The sequence below is a fragment of the Clupea harengus genome, chromosome 14 (assembly GCF_900700415.2).
Source record: "Clupea harengus chromosome 14, Ch_v2.0.2, whole genome shotgun sequence".
Lineage (NCBI taxonomy): Eukaryota > Metazoa > Chordata > Actinopteri > Clupeiformes > Clupeidae > Clupea > Clupea harengus.
This window is the reverse complement of record NC_045165.1, coordinates 10,369,649-10,387,742: the sequence shown is the minus strand read 5'-3', so window position 1 is coordinate 10,387,742 and position 18,094 is coordinate 10,369,649. Positions and strand designations below refer to the sequence as shown.

The 18,094-nt window shown below is 43.4% G+C and overlaps 3 protein-coding genes across 3 annotated transcripts in view; 2 read left to right on the top strand and 1 right to left on the bottom strand.

The window, feature by feature from the left end:
* The window catches only part of LOC105899590, a 38,582-nt gene extending 27,794 nt beyond the window's left edge, over window positions 1-10,788 (top strand). Inside the window, exons 24-27 of the mRNA XM_042709809.1 lie at window positions 4,454-4,606; window positions 5,422-5,595; window positions 6,939-7,302; window positions 9,013-10,788. Of these exons, the coding sequence (XP_042565743.1) occupies window positions 4,454-4,606; window positions 5,422-5,595; window positions 6,939-7,302; window positions 9,013-9,161 (840 nt within the window). The 3' untranslated portion in view covers window positions 9,162-10,788. The remainder of the gene's footprint in view (window positions 1-4,453; window positions 4,607-5,421; window positions 5,596-6,938; window positions 7,303-9,012) is intronic.
* Window positions 10,789-12,087: 1,299 nt separating this feature from the next.
* sstr1a (somatostatin receptor 1a) lies at window positions 12,088-13,528 on the top strand. The gene has a single exon (XM_042709735.1). The coding sequence runs from the start codon at window positions 12,289-12,291 to the stop codon at window positions 13,390-13,392; it is 1,104 nt and encodes a 367-aa protein (XP_042565669.1). The 5' UTR covers window positions 12,088-12,288; the 3' UTR covers window positions 13,393-13,528.
* Window positions 13,529-14,180: 652 nt separating this feature from the next.
* Window positions 14,181-16,103, bottom strand: clec14a (C-type lectin domain containing 14A). Its single transcript, XM_042709733.1, has one exon. It carries the CDS (start codon window positions 15,886-15,888, stop codon window positions 14,746-14,748), a length of 1,143 nt encoding a protein of 380 aa, XP_042565667.1. The 5' UTR covers window positions 15,889-16,103; the 3' UTR covers window positions 14,181-14,745.
* Between the last annotated feature and the right edge of the window lie 1,991 nt (window positions 16,104-18,094).

The following is an 18,094-nucleotide window of genomic DNA, read 5'->3' as shown; positions in this document are numbered from 1 at the left end:
TCATACAAATGTACACAGTCACACACTGGGGTCGAACCCGCACCCTCAAACACCGGAGGTGGGGGATGCTAATAATTATGCCCCAACCACTGGGTTACTCTCTCAGGCTATGTTCACACTGCAGGGAAATCAGATTTGTTTCTGAAAACAGATCTTCTGAGACGACTGATTTGCAACTAATCAGATCGGAATTGTCTGTCCAGACATCACCTACCTGTCAGCATGAGTTGCTGTGGTAACGACGTAGGAGACAGTATCAATCAGAAACATGGCAGATGAATTCATACCCGTATTAGGAGAAGCATGTTAGCATACATGTGGTCAATGTACATGATAACCGTAGTTAGTTTGACGATAACCGTACTGAGCAGTCCTTTACGGTGCCAGTGTGGTTAGTACTTCATCTCCTGTTTATTTATCTCTGGAAAATCTGTGTGTCTTTACAAGTGTTTGATTTGATGATACATACAAACAGAAAGATGGTATATACATGACACATACTAAATGAATAGTGGATAAAATGGAGAGAGAACATTTAGGTATTGTAGAACAGCTTAGTGGGTATACAGTGTGCTCATAAATAAGGAGCCAAGAAAGCCCTTGTCCTTCAAGAGGAAGAATAGGTCAATGTTCACCGATTTGCCAGAAGATGAGTCTGTGAGTAATCCAGCACCTTGAGATAAACAAAGACAAATCAGTAGGAATTGAGTGCATTTCCCCCTTTTGCAGTGCACAGTGTAGGTGAAATTGGTACCAGCCTCACATGGGAGTACCAAACTAAGTAGATACCTTACCCTGTGAGCAGGCGCTGGGTGAATGTGGGTGCAATTGTGTGTAGGGCCACCAAGACACATTGGTTCTATCCATGCAACAGCAATATGTTGGTAATCTCAACCGATTGGACAGGCATCAACCATTCAACACAAAGGCAGATCAATTAAGTTGAACACCTAGGGGGCGCCACATAAAGTGAAGTGTCCTCCACGGTGGTCAAAATAAAGATAATCCACAAATCAGTCTCATAAAATATATTTAACTATTAATTTGGAACTCTGATTAATAATTAAACGAATAACTACAACCAAAATTACCTTATTAATAGCAAGGTTGAAGGTCATTGGAGTTCTGAATAGAAGAGGTTGGCAGCATTCATTCTTGTGTAACATTAAATAGACCAGCGTATATAATCAAAGTATTTATTTACACAATGATAAGAAATACGACACAATATGTAATCTAGCTAAATGTAACTAACTAATAAATTGAAGGAGTGTGGGGATGTGTAAGAGAGAGGGAGTGACTGTGTGTGTGTGTGTGTGAGCCTTTGGGCTCGGGGTAGCGCTGTTAGGAGCGTGCCAGAAAGAATGTGTCTGTGTTCATTTGTTCGATCACCGCAGTTCCGCGTGCATCTGTGTGCACGTTCGTGAACATACATGTGATGAGGACAAGGACGAGCCTACGTGCAGCGGGAAGTTCGAGTATTCCCTTCGCGTGTGTGGCTATGTAGTACAAAGTAGTAGGATGTTATAACAAAGTAGTGGTCAGATACATGGGAAGGAGTGACTATTAGCTTTTCTGGTGAAATTGCGCAGCAGAGTGATGTCTAGTCCCTTACCAGCCTTACGAGTAGGAGGGCTGTGAACATGTTTGAGTGAATTAGGGACAGGAAGTCTACTGAATGAGAATTGTCCATAGGAATATTCATATCACCAAGGATTAGTAACGAACAATTATCCATTGGAAGTGCAGACAGCAGTCTGCTAAGTCTATCCAGTCCATCCACAAAGCTGCCAAGTTGTCCTGGTGGACGATAAATAACCACCAGGTATAACTTGAAAGGATCGGTAATCATGATGGAAAGAGATGCAATGAGTCCTAGCTATGCACAGGCAGCAGCTCAGCTGTGTGAATATCTAGTCATTAGATGCTTAATCTACAGCTCTGTAGGTGTGGCAGTGTTTTCTGGCCTTATCAACGTTTCGCTCAGGGCAAGTAACTGAGGGGATAGCTGTGAGGCCAAAGCGGGAATAAAATCCGACTCATTAACTGCAGACCGGCCCGACAGACCCAACCGACCCGATCCTACAGAGAAGGCCGGACAAGACACTGAGGGACAGCTGCACTGGATTGTAAAACATGTGATCAAGATGCCTTCTTACCTGACTGCGTATAACTGGAATGTCATAAAAGCACTTAAGTGGAAAATGGAAAATATAAGAATAGACCGTGAGGCTCAGCTCAAGGTGAACCAAGAAAGAGGCTTCTCTGAACCGCAGCCTCTTCTGTGTCCTTGCTCAGTGGACTCACGCAGGTAGACATGTGATCTTTAAACAAAGAGTGCTTCACATGAGACCTGATGCTTCAGCACAGCACAAAAAGAAGCCTACTTCTGTAAACGTTTGTCAGTCAACAGCATTCATGTGCGTCTAGAGATGGACGTGAAGGCCTTACGTCAATACTGCACAGAAGCACAGCCAACTTGTCCGGGTTCGATTGAGATGGACAATAGAACAGTGGAAGCATGTTTTGTGGTTCGACGACTCAATATCTCAGCATCTAGTGTTTGCGAAGCACAGCCATTGATTTCTATAGGCCAGGCAGTAAAGTGACAATCAAAGCTGTTGAGGACAAAAAGTCAGTGTCTGTCATTATCAGTAATTGGGTGTGCTGTAGGTTCCTAAAAGCTGTCCTAAAAGCTGAATACATGCTCTTAAAAGCAGTGGCACCAGCAGAATTATATATAATTATATTAGCATTTTTACATTTGTACCAGTGCTATTTGGAAATGGGGTTGTACCTCTAGCTTTTTTTCAGTATTGCTAGTAGATCTCCATCTTTCTTTTCTAGACAGTCACACAGGGCCAGACACACCCCTTCCAATGGCAATGGAGCCCTGGTACACACTGGGTCCATTTGAAACGGAAGGTTGCTGCCTTGTTGCCATGCTGTCATAATAGACAGGTGACTCATACGGCATAACTTTCGAGTGAAGGCATCTTCTAAGAATGTCTTTTGACATAACATTTACAATAGTGTATATTATATACTACTATATGTAGTGACATTTTATGTTCTGCCTGTCATACATGTGGTGGATTTTGTCCCTGCATTTATTGCAAGCATTGCCAGGGGAACTTGCCAGCTTTACCAACACCCCACTGACTGCTCACAGTAGTTCAAGGACAATGAGAGTTTATAATCAGTCTCTTTACATTCTGTCTCACAGTGGCAGTTCAGAACCATATACCCAGTTTTTCAACAGGAATCGTGGTGGGCTTTTGCAGCCTTTGTTGTGTATTCATCCTTTAAGGCATCCTTGTCATCATGTTTGAAGCCATTGTGTGTGAGTGTTAAATCAGTTTCTTCTAATCTCACAAAGTTTACTTTTTACAAAGCCAGGATGCTGAAACTGGGTCTCATCTCTGGTGAGACATCCCACAAAATGGGTGAATGATTATATGTAAAACACCTATTTTTGTGCCTCGGTTGTAAGAAACCCCCTGAGAGTCTCTTCAGAGTGGAGGACCCTATATTGGCAAGCCTACCTGCATTGTTACTGTTATTGTTTTTTTCTACAGACTTTTTTTTACTGATTTTTGACTCACCAGAACAAACTTTCTAAATAGGTTTCTTTCTCACGAGCAGATGAAAGGCCGCCCTTCAGGAGGCTGAAGGCTGAATATATTCAGATGCAAAAAGATGGGAATTTAATTTGATTGAGAGCAGGTCCATTGCCTGATATGATTCTGCTGATTATATGTCTCAAAATTGCCTATTCTATATTAAGCCGCGTGTGCATGTTGCTAGGATATGAGGCCGTGGGATTGTTAAAACTTGACAAATCATGACAGGCTCTTTATTAGATGAAATAGCTGCAGTGCTGAAGCTGCGTGCTGTGTTGAGTGTGTGTGTGTGTGTGTGTGTGTGTGTGTGTGTGTGTGTGTTGGTGGTACAGGGGTGCATGAGTGTGAACGTACATATGTGTTTTTGTGAGACATAATAAGCTTTTGCAGAATTCTTCACTTTTAAAATTGAACACATAGTGGAGAATTGGCTTTCCATTCTGTAACACGTTCAGCATCAAAGCTGTTCTTCTCTGGTCATTTGTGTGCGAACTTTCAAACAGCGTCTGTGTTTTTCTTAATGTGAAAAACAACTGACCTTCGCTTGGCCACACCATGGTGATGCTGACTGTTGGATTAGAGAGATGGGCCTTGCAATCTACTGTTATATCTGATTCAGTTTGATTCAAACATCCTTCATCCCCCTCCACAACACACACACACACACACACACCCACAGGCGCTGCGTAATTATCCCTATCTCCCCACTCAACAAGGGCAACATATCTCTCAGCATGGTTCCGACTTCTCTCATTCGGCCTCATCACATTGATTTTCGACTAAGCACCATTGATTTACTTTGTCTTCTCTTTCCTCTCCCGTCCTGCAAGGTTTTTGGATGTTTCCAGAAGGCCTGGAATCAATTCACCATCGCCTCGGAGATCAGCCCTTCAAGCTGGGCCGCCTACGAGGGCAGAGCCATTGTCAACCTGCAGATGGGGAATCTCTATGCTGCCTTCCAGGACATCAGCAAAGCACTGAGGGTACGTCACGTCATGGGGCAGACTTGCTGGATCGTGAACCTCCATGCTAAGTTTACCCCATGTACTCCCTTAAAGGAGAAGTCTGTGATTCTAATCCCCTACACCTCTGGTCAAATTCAGCAAATTGCTCCTCATTGGTCCTCCAGCTGTCCAACAAATTGGCTCGGACCGAGCCATACACTATTCCAGCCAATCAACACTTTGCTTCAGGAGCTCAGAACGTAATTTGATTAGGTGTTGTAGGTGTTAGGTGCTCAACTATTAACAGCCTTTTACCAGAATACCAGACTGCACCTTTAGGGAAATTATTCTACAGCCCTCTGGCTGCTGCTGTTTTAGAACTAAATGTGAGATGAAGAATAGAGAAATGTGGCAGAAACGTTTCTGTGTGCGGAGTCACTCTCCCCCTTAGATTTCACTGCTCTGTGCAGAGTCCCTCTCTTTCAACCCCTTAGATTTCACTGCTCTACATATTTGAACCATCCATTATTTATGTAGCAGTGTGTCTTGCACTGTAATGAAGGTCAGACCTGTCTTAAAGATGGATGCCCACTCTTATTCTCCTTGTTCTCTACTTTTTCACATCGCATGCAGTACGGCACTTCTCATAAAAGTCCCTCAAAGAACACTCACAGGGGACGTTCATTTTTCTTAACCTTTCAAAAGCAGACATAGTTACAGTTGCACACTGCTGTTCATAGGTCAACAATAAAATGGCAGCCGGTGATTTATGTTCTGAAGAGGTCCCTTTACATTATTTGTCAATGTTGTGCTGAAAGTTTGTTTGTCTCATTGTGTTTCTGTCTCCTGTGCAGCACAACCCACTGCACGACCAGCTTCTCACTAACCGCGGCGTTATAAGCCAGTACATGGGAGACAAATCCACTGCTATGCAGGACTACCAGAAGGCTATATCTGTGAACCCCGACTACTCTTTGGCCTACTTCAATGCTGCAAACCTCTACTTTTTCAACAGGCAGTTTGAAAAGGTAGGACACCACACTGTCACTGGAGATCAGTGTAGAGGGTTTGAAGGTGGGGTGGTAGAAGCTAAGGGTCAGTGCCTGAGAGCACGGGGCGGGGGTGGAGGGGCAGTTGGAAACCAGATATTCAAAATATGCTTTGAGCATAACAGAATTATTATAGATATGTTTTCACCACTAGTGCTATTATTTGACTTCAATGCTCTGTTGACCACGGAGCTTTGTGATAGCAAATCAGAAAGACTGCAGGTTTATCCTGAACATCCAAAGGTGTCAGCGGTGACAGCAATGCATATTGTCATGGTTACCACACTCATGGTTTAGAGTGGGAAAGCACGTCTTTATTTACCGAGCCAAACATCACACCCAGAGAGAGTTGCATTTGATTAGGTCAGCGCTGTTAGCAAACAGTACCTTTAGTTTAAGTTTATGTTGTTGCTGTTATGAAGTGAGGCAGTGGGGTTAATAAGGGTTCAGCCTGAGGTTGCGAGGCGATCACGTGGGGCAATGACATCATCAGATTAGAAAGGGTTGCGGATCGGCGTGCAGACGAACACCAATCCGCGGACAGATTCGAATCTGCACACTTTGGACCCCCGATTCGAAAGAGTGCGGATTCAGTGTGCGGATCCGCCTTGTTCGTGTAGACGAAAGGTCGATCCGGAGACATTTCTCTCCGGATTCAGGCAACCTAGACACCGTGTAAACGACGCCTAAGGTGATTCAAGTGGGCCACTTGCCCCTGCTGATAGCTACAAACCAAAGTGCAGGCCTTGATTTTGCTGCAGTGAATTATTCACTGTGGGACAGAGGCATATGTGTTTGTATTCAGACATAACCATAAACCATTCTGAAGAAAACAGACTTTTGAGTACTGATGTGTGGATGTGTGTGCAAACCTATGCACACACATCCACACATCAGTACTCAAAAGAAAGATGCTTATCAAGGCAATTGCACATGTCATATCAGAGCCATTGCATACTGGAATGTGCTCCCCTCATATTTGACTCTAACAAGAAATAAATGTGATTTCAAAAGGAAACTTAAGGCAGCAATAATCAGAAAGGAAATTATAGTAGATTAGGTTATTATTTTAGGTATTTAAGGTATTTAGGTATTTTTTTTATTATTTTACTTTTAATGTAAATGTTGTTTTCTAAGTCTGTGTTTTTGTTCACCAACATTGATCATGCTGTACTGCATTTTATGATTTGTATTGTAATGCATTTTGCCTGGACCCCAGGAAGAATAGTCTCCACTACGGTGTAGCCTAATGGGGATCCTTAATAAACATAAACATAAACATGTCAGAGCGAGACTGACTTCTCCTCCGGCTGTGCCTGCAGGCCCTGGAGTACTACAGCGAGGCCATCAAGCTGGACCCCGGGGACGAGTCTGCGGTGCTCAACCGCGCCATCACGCTCACCTTGCTGCGGAAGGTTCCGGAAGCCTTGCAGGACTTCACCCAGGCCTTGCGGCTCAACCCACACTTCTCGCATGTGTTCCTAAACCGGGCCAACCTCTACTGCTCCCTGAGGAAGTACCGCAGTGCAGAGAGGGACCTGACTCAAGGTTGGGCTCTCCTCTGCTCCTCTGTGCTCTCTGTCATTCTCATTCATTTTCTGGCTCTTTTTTTTTTTTTTACCTTTCCTGGTTGTTTCACGGCTGGCTCTGTAGTTGTAGATTCCCGCCTCCATCTTTTCTCTCCATGCACTGCATAACCCATTCACTCGTCTCACAAATCCTCCTCTGTAGAGATCATTTAGATACCTGATGCCTTAAAAAATTTGCACCTTCACGACCTTCTTGAACACCCGCAAATGTAGCAGCCTTGACCCAGGCAGGCGGTTCCACTCCCCGCTGTGCAGCACCAAGCACTTTCCACTGTGGTTCCATCTGTACATAATCATTGCGTTAACAGAGGGCTCCTATCTTTCCCTGCATGATAGAGGTCAAATGAGACGTTGACCCTCTCTCTTTTGGTTTGAAAGCATGGCTAAGGTTATGATCTGGTGCAGAAATTGAGGTGTTCTCTGAGAAGGCCATTCTCAGTTAAGTGACCTTCCCCACTATGGAAGATTATCTTCTTTTTCTTCCTTTTTTTTTTAACTCCAATCCTGACACCTGAGCCCCTAGGTGTGCATGCAGCAGTCAGCAGCCTTTTGCTCTCGGTCTGTTTGCCACAGGGTCAGGCATAATGTTATCTCTCTGTTTGTTTGTTTCATTTAGCCTGTCTTCAGGGCGGCATAGAGAACACATCTAAATTGCTTTAAAAGCAACACAAAAAGATAAGATAATTATAACAGCTTGTTCCATAAAATTAAAAGAAATAGAAATAATATGTATAGAAATAGGATACCTTAAGCTTCTAGCGATAGGCAATTTTAAAATGGTCTTAGGTGTCAAAGATGGCTGTCCAACGATTAAAAATATACACATGCTGTGTAATCAAATTCCTGTTAGCTGAACCAACTCCACATACATCTTTGTGGAATTCAAACAAAAAAAAACTGAATTCATGAATGATCGTGGACCTTGAATCATAGATCTTGAATCTTAATAACACACAACCAGTATTCGCATCATCCATTGCCTAATGTAGAAAACGTTGGCAACCCTTCCTTTGGATGTGCACACCTTGTATTCCCAGAAGGAAAGATTTTACATTAGCAACATCAATGTACTGTATAATATGCAAGGAGATTGCCTTTCAACAGCAGTAAGCTTGCAAATATAGATTTTTGTCATCCTTTAGCAAAACCACACAAATCAAGCTTTATTTTATATTTATTTATATTATGCTGTGTGCTGCTTAAATTGCATCTTCTATCAAATACTGTCTCGGTCGAAGCCAAATGACAAATTTCCCCAGGAAGCCCTAATTGGCTCATCTCTCAGATCGCCACACTCTTTGTGATCTGCTGCCATCTCTCCTCTCTCTCCATTCCAAAGAAAAAAGAAACTCTTCTTGAGCAAAACGAGTCCATCTGCTCCAAAATGAACATTTTGGCACTTGCTGCTAGTTTTCCTGCATCAAAAGTCCCTCTCTAAACTTTACGTTGTCAGGCACAGGCACACAGTCACTCGGCTATGTCAAGTGACCAAGTATGCTCCGTGCTCAAGAAAGATTAGATGTAGGTGGTTACCATGGTGACTGCACAACCTGCTTGAATCCACCTGGTCCTTAGGGAAAATACTAACCCCACTACACAGAAATAGGTCTGCTTATGAAAAGGGTATTTGTGTCTTGGAGGAGCTCATCTTAAACCTGTTGGATCAGTGATTGCTAGAAAAGGAAGACCCCTGCAACTGAAGGATGAGTGATTAGGCCAGTTTTGTTTTTTTTCTGGAATGAAACAATCTGTGTGTGTGTGTGTGTGTGCGTGTGTGCGTGTGTTTGTTTATGTGTGTTTATTGCAGCTATTGACCTGCTGCCCAGTGATGCCTTGCTGTATAAACTGCGTGCTGATGTGCGTGGTCACCTGGGCCTTACCCAGCAGGCCTTGCAGGACTATGGCACCGCGCTGGAGCTCCAGGAGGCACAGGATTCATTAGTCACTCCCCGCTGACAGCGGGCGCTGACTTCTCCACAGGACCCTTGCTTCAATGGAAATAAAGCTGAAGGCCACAGGTTCCACCTCTAAGTGCCACTTTAACAGTGTACTGAAGCACCCACAGCATTTGTAATTATACTCAGTGCATAGTCAGTTGAGTGGAGGGGTTCAACAATCATGGTCATCCAGATGAGTCTTAGTTGCTGAATGTATATTTGAAGCACAACAAAAGTGTGTGTCACCTGGATGCAAAAGTAGCAGTTTCCAGGAGGGTTGCAGTCATATCACCTTCCATTTGAGTGAGTGTATAACAGGTGCTAAGTGCAGGACCAGTCTCTAAATTCCTTTGAACAGCCCGGTGTGACTTTTTACTTGCATTTATGCAGAGTGGCTTGAAAGTTCTCCTGAGGCATATTCTATCAGCAGGTTCCCATCCCTTCTCATTTGCCTTTTATTTCCTATTTGTCCACATCTCTTGACATTTACAGCTGGCTGTGCCCTTATCTGGCTTTAATGTACCTTTTGGTGCAGTGGCTAGCTGTGTTATTTATTCAAATTATTGATGCTTGATGATTCCAGCCGTTATAATGGCCAGGCATATGTTTTTTTTTTTTTGTGCAAGCTCAGCTAGCAAGTCAAGTCAGGGCAAAACCTCTAAATGCAAATGAGTTGTAATGACCAACACAAAGCACCTGCAAAGAGAACTGTTTGACACGCAGTCACCCACAAGACCCACGTCTAACTCAATTAAAATAAGCCTCAAGTCAAGCTAGACATAGACATGAATTCTATCCTCATTGTGTCACATTGTGATTATCAGACTATTTAACCTTTCCTCTTTTCTTCTTATGATTCCATCTTGATTCCTCTCACACACACACACACACACACACACACACACACACACACACACACACATTCAGTATATATACTTCCATCAGTTCTACTTTTAAAGGCTTTTGCTCCACCTGCTCCACCAGAGGAAAGTCCTTTTGGTGAAAAAAAAGCAACCTTATGGAGGCTTGAGTTTGATGAAAAACAGAACACCTGCCCAGAGAGAGCTGGCTTTCTTCCAGAGATGGGCAGAGAACTAGAGAGAGAGAGTGAGAGAGCAGAGTGCGAACACAGCCATCTGTGCTGCCATCTCGCAGCCCGACCGATACTCATTACCTTTCAAGGGCAGCCATCACGGCTCTTGTGCAAGCGGGGGCACTTGGATGGGGTTGTACAAACGGAAACAGGGAGCAATTTGCCGGGGTGACAAAAGCATTTCTCAGTAATGTCCCTTGTTTTTATTATTCGCATTTAAATGAGGTATGCCGCTGTGGGGTTGGCATCCTTTCACAAGTAGAGTGTCGTAGAGATGCTAATGAGAAAGCATAAAATAAGCCTCTGTGAGGAACAGAATATATTTTAGGATCACCTGCATCAGCGCCGTCATTACAATGCCAACACATTTCTTATTTTTTTTGTTATCCATATTTAGAGGTCTTTTGTCACACAGATTGAGGTCATGTTATTCACCATTTCCTCCCAACTTGCTTTTTTCCCATTCTTCTTGTGAAGTCGTGTCCCTCCTATCCAGCCTAATAATGTCATAAATGCAATCAAAGTTTATCCTGCCACAATTCACACAAGCTGCCAGGTGACCCCAGCCTTCCATACATGAACACCAGTGTTTGCAGTTCAGTTATTTGCGCTTGAGTGAGAGGGAGGGAGCCAGGCGTTCCTCACCACCCTCAAGCCACTCTTTTATGCTTTGTTTTAAACTGGACTTTTCCAGCCAGTGTGTACCCTTTTTTTAAAGTGCTTATGATGTATCTTTAATACCTCACCTCTAATACCAACACCAATGAACAGTGCCCGTTTCCTTAAGCATCCTTTATAGCGGATCCCACCACTAGATGGTACTACAAATTAGAAGAATGTGAAGATGGGGATGCGATGGATTGCAACTGTGTAATGAGGATATGACATAAAGGGGATTGACATTGTGAACTCATTATGGGGAAGATCGCTATTGATTTTTTTTGTTTTTCAGTAAAAATACAATTGAGGAGATGTGGTATGTACATGGAACTAGCAAGACACCACTGCTGGAAAAGTACAGCTGGTTTACTGGAACACGCTGGGTTTTGCTGCGCAATGTGGGTTTTGTTGGCAGTGTAAAGCCAGGTTGGGAGATCACTTCAAATCTCTTGCTGGTGAAAACCTGGGCAAAAAACAGCTCAGACATTCTAGTACACACAATATGTTCTTCAAGACTACTGGTCTCCCAGCATATAACCAGCTTTGAACAGCAGTGTGTCTGTGCTGTTTTCTACTGCAGCTGTCACCTTGTATAAGAAGGGGTGTGGTTTGTTTTTGCAAAGCAGACAGATTGGTGTATTTTGCCCATTGTGTTTACTGCACCTATTTCTATTTACTGTAGTGTCGTTTTGAAGGATGAAGTTACATTTAGACAACTTTTGACTTGGAAATCTATTTGATGTTTCAACATTTGTTTTGTACACTGAGTAAAGTATTACAAATATGTCTGTGAAACAACAGGACCGCTTCCAGTGCTGCTATAGATATCGAACAGTTTGAAGTTATGGACTGCTATCTATAGCTTTTTCACAGTATTTTGTGTTACAATGGCCTCTTCATTACAAAATGTAAAAGCTGCTGGGACCTTAAGTAGATAAAAAACTATCCGGATTTTAGAGAGTTTAACACATTTTTTACATATTTTAACTGTGTCTGTACACATTCTTTTTACAGTGTGGTGATTCACTCGGCTATTAGTTGTGTGCGTAATGACCGCTGAAGTATATCATGACTACGCCTTTGCAGTGATGCAATCCAATGGCAAAAGACAGAGTATATGAAAGCAATATTCTAACAGGTATTTCTGTGAAGATGGCAGTTCAGTATCGATTAAGACGTCAACGTCATTTTGCTGCGTGTGACGTGCCTCTCTAAATGCACTATGAGGGGGGTCTTCACCGTTGCAACTATCCATGGTGCTGAAACTCGTAGTGCGCCGCAACGCCAGCAGACCAAAGGGATACCTATCTCGAAACCAAAATGCACGTACGGATTATTTAAACGCTAGTTCATCACTTTTTACATCATTCTTGGAGGTCGAGAATTCACCAGAATGTTTTCCAACAGCTCGTCCAAGTTCCTTAATTTAGAGGACAGTTTTTTGCTGATGAATTCCTCCGGCAATGAGACGCACAGCGAGTCTCATGGTAGCGCAATTCTCATCTCATTTATCTACACAGTGGTCTGTTTGGTCGGGCTGTGCGGGAACTCCATGGTCATTTACGTTATTTTTAGGTACGCAAAAATGAAGACGGCGACTAATATATACATTTTGAACTTGGCTATTGCGGACGAGTTACTTATGTTGAGTGTACCGTTTCTGGTGACATACACGTTACTTCAACACTGGCCATTTGGATCTTTCTTGTGCCGCCTCTTCCTAAGTGTGGACGCTATAAATATGTTTACCAGCATTTATTGCTTGACTGTACTAAGCATAGACCGATATATTGCCGTGGTGCATCCCATAAAAGCTGCCCGATATCGGAGACCTACCATTGCCAAGATGGTTAACTTGGGAGTTTGGATATTCTCCATCCTGGTTATTTTGCCAATTATTATATTTTCCAACACAGCACCGAACTCGGACGGATCGGTCGCTTGTAATATGCAAATGCCGGAGCCACAGAGGCAGTGGATGGCTGTGTTTATAGTATATACTTTTCTGATGGGATTTCTGTTCCCCGTCATTGCCATATGTATGTGCTACATCTTAATCATAGTGAAGATGCGAGTGGTTGCTCTGAAAGCTGGCTGGCAGCAGCGCAAAAAGTCTGAGAGAAAGCTCACTCTGATGGTTTTGATGGTGGTGGCCGTGTTCGTAATCTGTTGGATGCCGTTTTACGTCGACCAACTCGTTAATGTCTTTGTGAAGCAACATAATGCCACCCTAAGCCAGCTGGCGGTGATTTTAGGTTATGCTAACAGCTGCGCCAATCCTATACTGTATGGATTCCTGTCGGACAATTTCAAACGCTCATTCCAAAGAATATTATGTCTGCGCTGGATGGAGAACGCGACCGAGGAACCTATTGATTACTACGCAACTGCCTTGAAAAGTCGTGGATACAGTGTAGATGAATTTCAACCGGACAATATGGAATCAAATAGCACCTATAGAAATGGCACTTGTACCTCGAGGACTACGACTTTGTAAACGTAGGGACAACATGCCCATAACAGAACAAAGCGTTGTACTACCTTAACTGTTTCATTGATTATGTCAGAATAGTATTGATCTTTTTCGTTTCAACTGTATTTCAATGGAAATGGAGTCCCACCTGAGTAACTTTTTTTTTTTAAATATGGAACAAAGCATAATTGCCCAGTAGCGATTTCTCTATCAGCCAGTTTAACACAGCGTTTTATAAGAAGTTTCATTATTAAAAGTAGCCTAATGATTCATTTATGTCTAATGATCTGCGTGACTATAAACTGGGAGACGTGAGACTAAAGGGGCTGTTATTGTAGTCGTGCTTGGACCAGACTATAGAAGTGAAGCGCTGCGATGACGTCGCAGTGCTTATTCTGTGACTGTATGTCGTTTGTGAACCCCGCCTATGTATATGTGTTTCAGGGACAGGGTTGACGACATAGTTTATTTTACGCATGAAACCTTTTTGTGCGAACCTTTCTTTTGGTAGCTGACTACATCATGACGGGGTGGGTGGAGTAGACTCAACTGCTTGTTTTTTTTACAGGAAAGTACTGTTTACGCTCACTAAATGACCCTATCCTGCCCACGGATATCGGTTCAGCTATCTTGTTCAGTGTCCTCTTACAGTGTTTTTCTTTGAGAGATTGTGGGTCTTTTTCTAAAGCCTCTCCCTTTGATTTCCACAAATGAAAATGCTGTTTCATTTTGTTAACTGGTGAGAGTTTTGGTCCCATGTCTTTTGATGTGTTCTCTGTAGTTATCAGTGATGAGATTTGATAGACCCCTGATGTTTTCATTTTCCCTTTTATTTGCTTTGTAATTTATTTGTACAGTGCTTCAGATATAAGTGTTCTATGGTTTCACATGTTTGTATTCCCATGTATGAACAGTAGAGAAAACAATTAGACTACAATAAACACTGCAGAAACTATGTTCATTTAAAAAAATGTTTAGTGACATCAACTCTGCAAACATGTCTTTACAATATGTATGTTACAAATGGACATATTTGAAGGATGCGTTTACCTCATTACTTCATGATGGTTTAAGTTTTTTATCAGTGAACATTCTGTATATTTAACCCCTACCAAACCCTGCACTTACATTCTTCGGCAGCCACTCATAACAAAAAGTGCAAGAAAGCCTTAACCAAAGCATGATCCATATTACAAAATAACAGCCCTTCATACACCTAAGGCCATGTATGACAGTGAACAGTTGTCCAAGTGACTTAAGTACGTCACTTAGTTGAAGACCACTATGCAGCCTCAGTAAAGCAGTCTGACAGGGCTGAGAGCACATAAGGAAGCGCACTGTTGGATATTATCACCCATGTTTCTCCATTCCATCTGGTCATTTCTCATTTATCTTCTCCATTGAGTCCCTGAGTGCCATAGATTCCTTAGAGGCCTTCTTCCCGGCCAGGTTTTTTGAGCGCCCCCTCTTCCTCCTGCGACAGCACGCTACTATGGCCAAGATGACCAGCAGGAGAAGTAGCAGTGCCAGGACGGCTATGATGACGGGGATGTAGATGTGGGAATAATCCGGGGTGGACTCCGTCACGTCAATGAGTATCATGTTGTCTGGGTTGACGGTTACGTCCGGGGCACGGGTGATAAGAGGTCCCTCTGTAGTGGTCGGGGCTGGGTGAGCGTGGGGATCAGTGGGTAGTGCACCTTTGGGTGGTTGTGGTGTTGAGCCCTTGCAGTGAAATGACCCCTTTGTGTTGACACAGTCGCCATGGGGTCCACACGGCTTTGTTTCACATTCATCGATATCCTCGCATTGACCTGAGTGGGACTTTTCATGACCTTCCTGGCATGGAATGCATATCTTCGACAAATCGACTGTGATTCCATCCATTGCGGTCCATTCCAGAGTTTCAGGGGAGCAAGTTAGGTTGTACGCTTTTGTATTTTTACAGATTACATCCAGTTTGGAAGGATTTCCCATTTTGTGTATGTGGTCATGTATCCCCATTAAAGTGGGTATCGTACAGTCTTTGGCTGCAGGAATCTTTTTTTCACCTTTGACTTTACAAATAAAAGGGTGAAACTGTGTTTTTGATTTACACCCATCATCCATCAATCCCCAGTCCACAACTGAAGTCCCATCATAGGTGATGGAAACGTATGCACAGCGATCATGTGTGCACGTGGATTCAGGTTGTTTCTTCCACTTGATCTCCTCTACATCTTTGCCTCCATCTATCCACTCGAACCCCTTTAAGTCCTCTTTGGGGTCAAGACATACAGACTTCTGTCTCAACAGGCCTATCCAGTAAGTGTATTCCCCACTTGACCCAACGTGCTGTGACACAGCCTGTTGTACCGCGAGGACCTCTTCCTTAGTGGTTAGGCTGGTCAGGACTCCCTCATGTTGGCAGTTTGTTCTGGCATCCTCAAAGTTCACCATATCTCCATGAATGACATAATGGAAGGCGTCCAAGCAAGAGGCAGCTCGCAGAAAGCCCAGCAAGAATATCCAGCCATCCATTTTATGAGATTCTGTATGTGGCAAACAGGTACGTCCAACACCAGCAGTCCCTGCACAGATTAAAAGTTGTTTGTCTCTCCCTGCGTCTCTCTTTCTCTCTCTCTGGTCTCAACTGCCTGTGACTGACGACGAATGCTGAATGCTTTTCAGCCACTTTCTTAGCCACCCCCAAGAGGTCCTCTCAAGACAACAAGCACAGGAAGCGTGCTCCGACTTGATACAACCGTCCATTTCCTCCAGAGAGGGGGTGGCGGGGCGGAAAAACAATAGCAGTGCTCAAGCAAATCAGCTCCCAATGTAACCAAAAGCCCTGAGCAACACCCTCCCGACCAAACACACGCTGACCTAATGATGGATGTCCCGCAAAACACAAAAGTGAGTAGTGGGAGAAAAATACAGCCGTGTGATAACAGGTCAGATAAGCGATGGGGTCTGCCTCTGAAAGGCCATTCTCAGCCCCTTTGATGTTTTGATGTTTCACCATTCAAGAGAGCCCCTCACAGCTTCACAATCTGCCTATGCATGAGAGAGGAGGAAATGGGGTGAAGGACAGAGCAGGGAATGGATTGGTGTTTAGGAAAAGTAAGAGAACTAAATATCCTGTTGTGTCCAAAAAAACTGCCCCTCCTACCTCCATTCTCTATTAAGAATATTGATGCCAACAGGATGGTCATGGTTAAAAGAAAAAAGAAAAGTTGGGAACATTATCCTTGGTGTCAGGAACCCAGATCCATAATAACACGGGCCAGTTTACATCAAAGACAGAACGTAGACTCATTGTTAATGCCAACGGTGTGACAATTGACATTAGTGAGCAAGGTCCCTGTTTTTTTTCTTCCCCTCTCGTTGGACAATATATGACTGTTCCCTGCCCAGCCGTTCTGCTTGTATTATTCTACCCTTGTGATCCAGGTCTTTGTTGGAGCACAGCAGATGCTTCCTGGAGGAAGTGGAGGGAGAATGGCAGGAAGAGGGGCTGAACTGGAAGCATTTTATCCCTCGCGCTGGACAGTCAGGAGCGAGCCTGGGAGAGACAGGGTGGGAGGGGAGCGAGCGTGAAATCACAGGAAATGGAATTATGAGGGGCCAGGAAAAGCCACTGAGCCAGAGAGAGAGAGAGGGAGAGAGTGTGTGTGTGTGTGTGTGTGTGTGTGTGTGTGTGTGTGTGTGTGTGTGTGTGTGTGTGTGTGTGTGTGTGTGTGTGTGTGTGTGTGTGTGTGTATATGTGGTGAGAGCTGGAGTGATTCAGAGCTGAAGTCATAGTGCCCTCTGTGCTGTTGTACTTGTGTACTTCCTTGTTGACCAGGCTCGAATAACGAGGCTCAAGTTTGTATTTGAAATAATGGAATCAATATGAGCAGTCTTGCCAGTGATGTTGTAATACCAAAATGTTAATTGTTATTTTACACCGTGAATTAATTGTCTTATTCCAGTGAGTGCACATTTCAATATGGTTACTACTATACCAGATCTTTTTGTCGAAACTAGTCATCCACTATTTATTGTCCTACAAGGTGTGGTCACGAAAATGTGGATAATTATTGATAAATGTCCCGCTTTTGACACTTGGAATGGCATTCCTTCATGCGTAGATCTCTCAATGCTGTGAATTGCACTGATTTTCCAAATAGTTGTTAAATCGACTAGAGAGCCTAACTTTACATTACATAATCGTCTAACTCCCAACGCCCACCCCACGTTCCCTGAGACTGCTGAGTCATAATCTGATAACAGAAATGCATTTGAAAAAAAACGAAACATCTATTCCAGGCACTTTGCCTTCTTATGCTATCAATATGCTTTACCTGGCAGGGCTTACATATGCTAATACGCCTCACCACCTCTCTAAGACAACCTCTGATGACTCATGGAGCTGATTATGCAAAATTACGCGTTTTACAGATCGGTTTGGTTGCGGAGGAGAATGCGCGTAACAGCAATACATTAAAAATCAATCCAACTCTAGCAAAGAAGAAACCAAAGGGTGAGGGTGGGCGGCCAGAGAAGAGCACTGAATACTCTGTAGTTTCCAAATCAAAACTGGTGGAGAATCCTGAATCTGCCCACAAGAGCCCCCACTGAACTCTTCTCTGTGTGTAGAGTTAAAATGTTTTTTAAAAGAATTGTTACAGCACAAACACTTTGGATTCTAAATTAAAAGGATGGCTTTTCTCAAACAGTAAGTCTCATTTACATACATTCATTA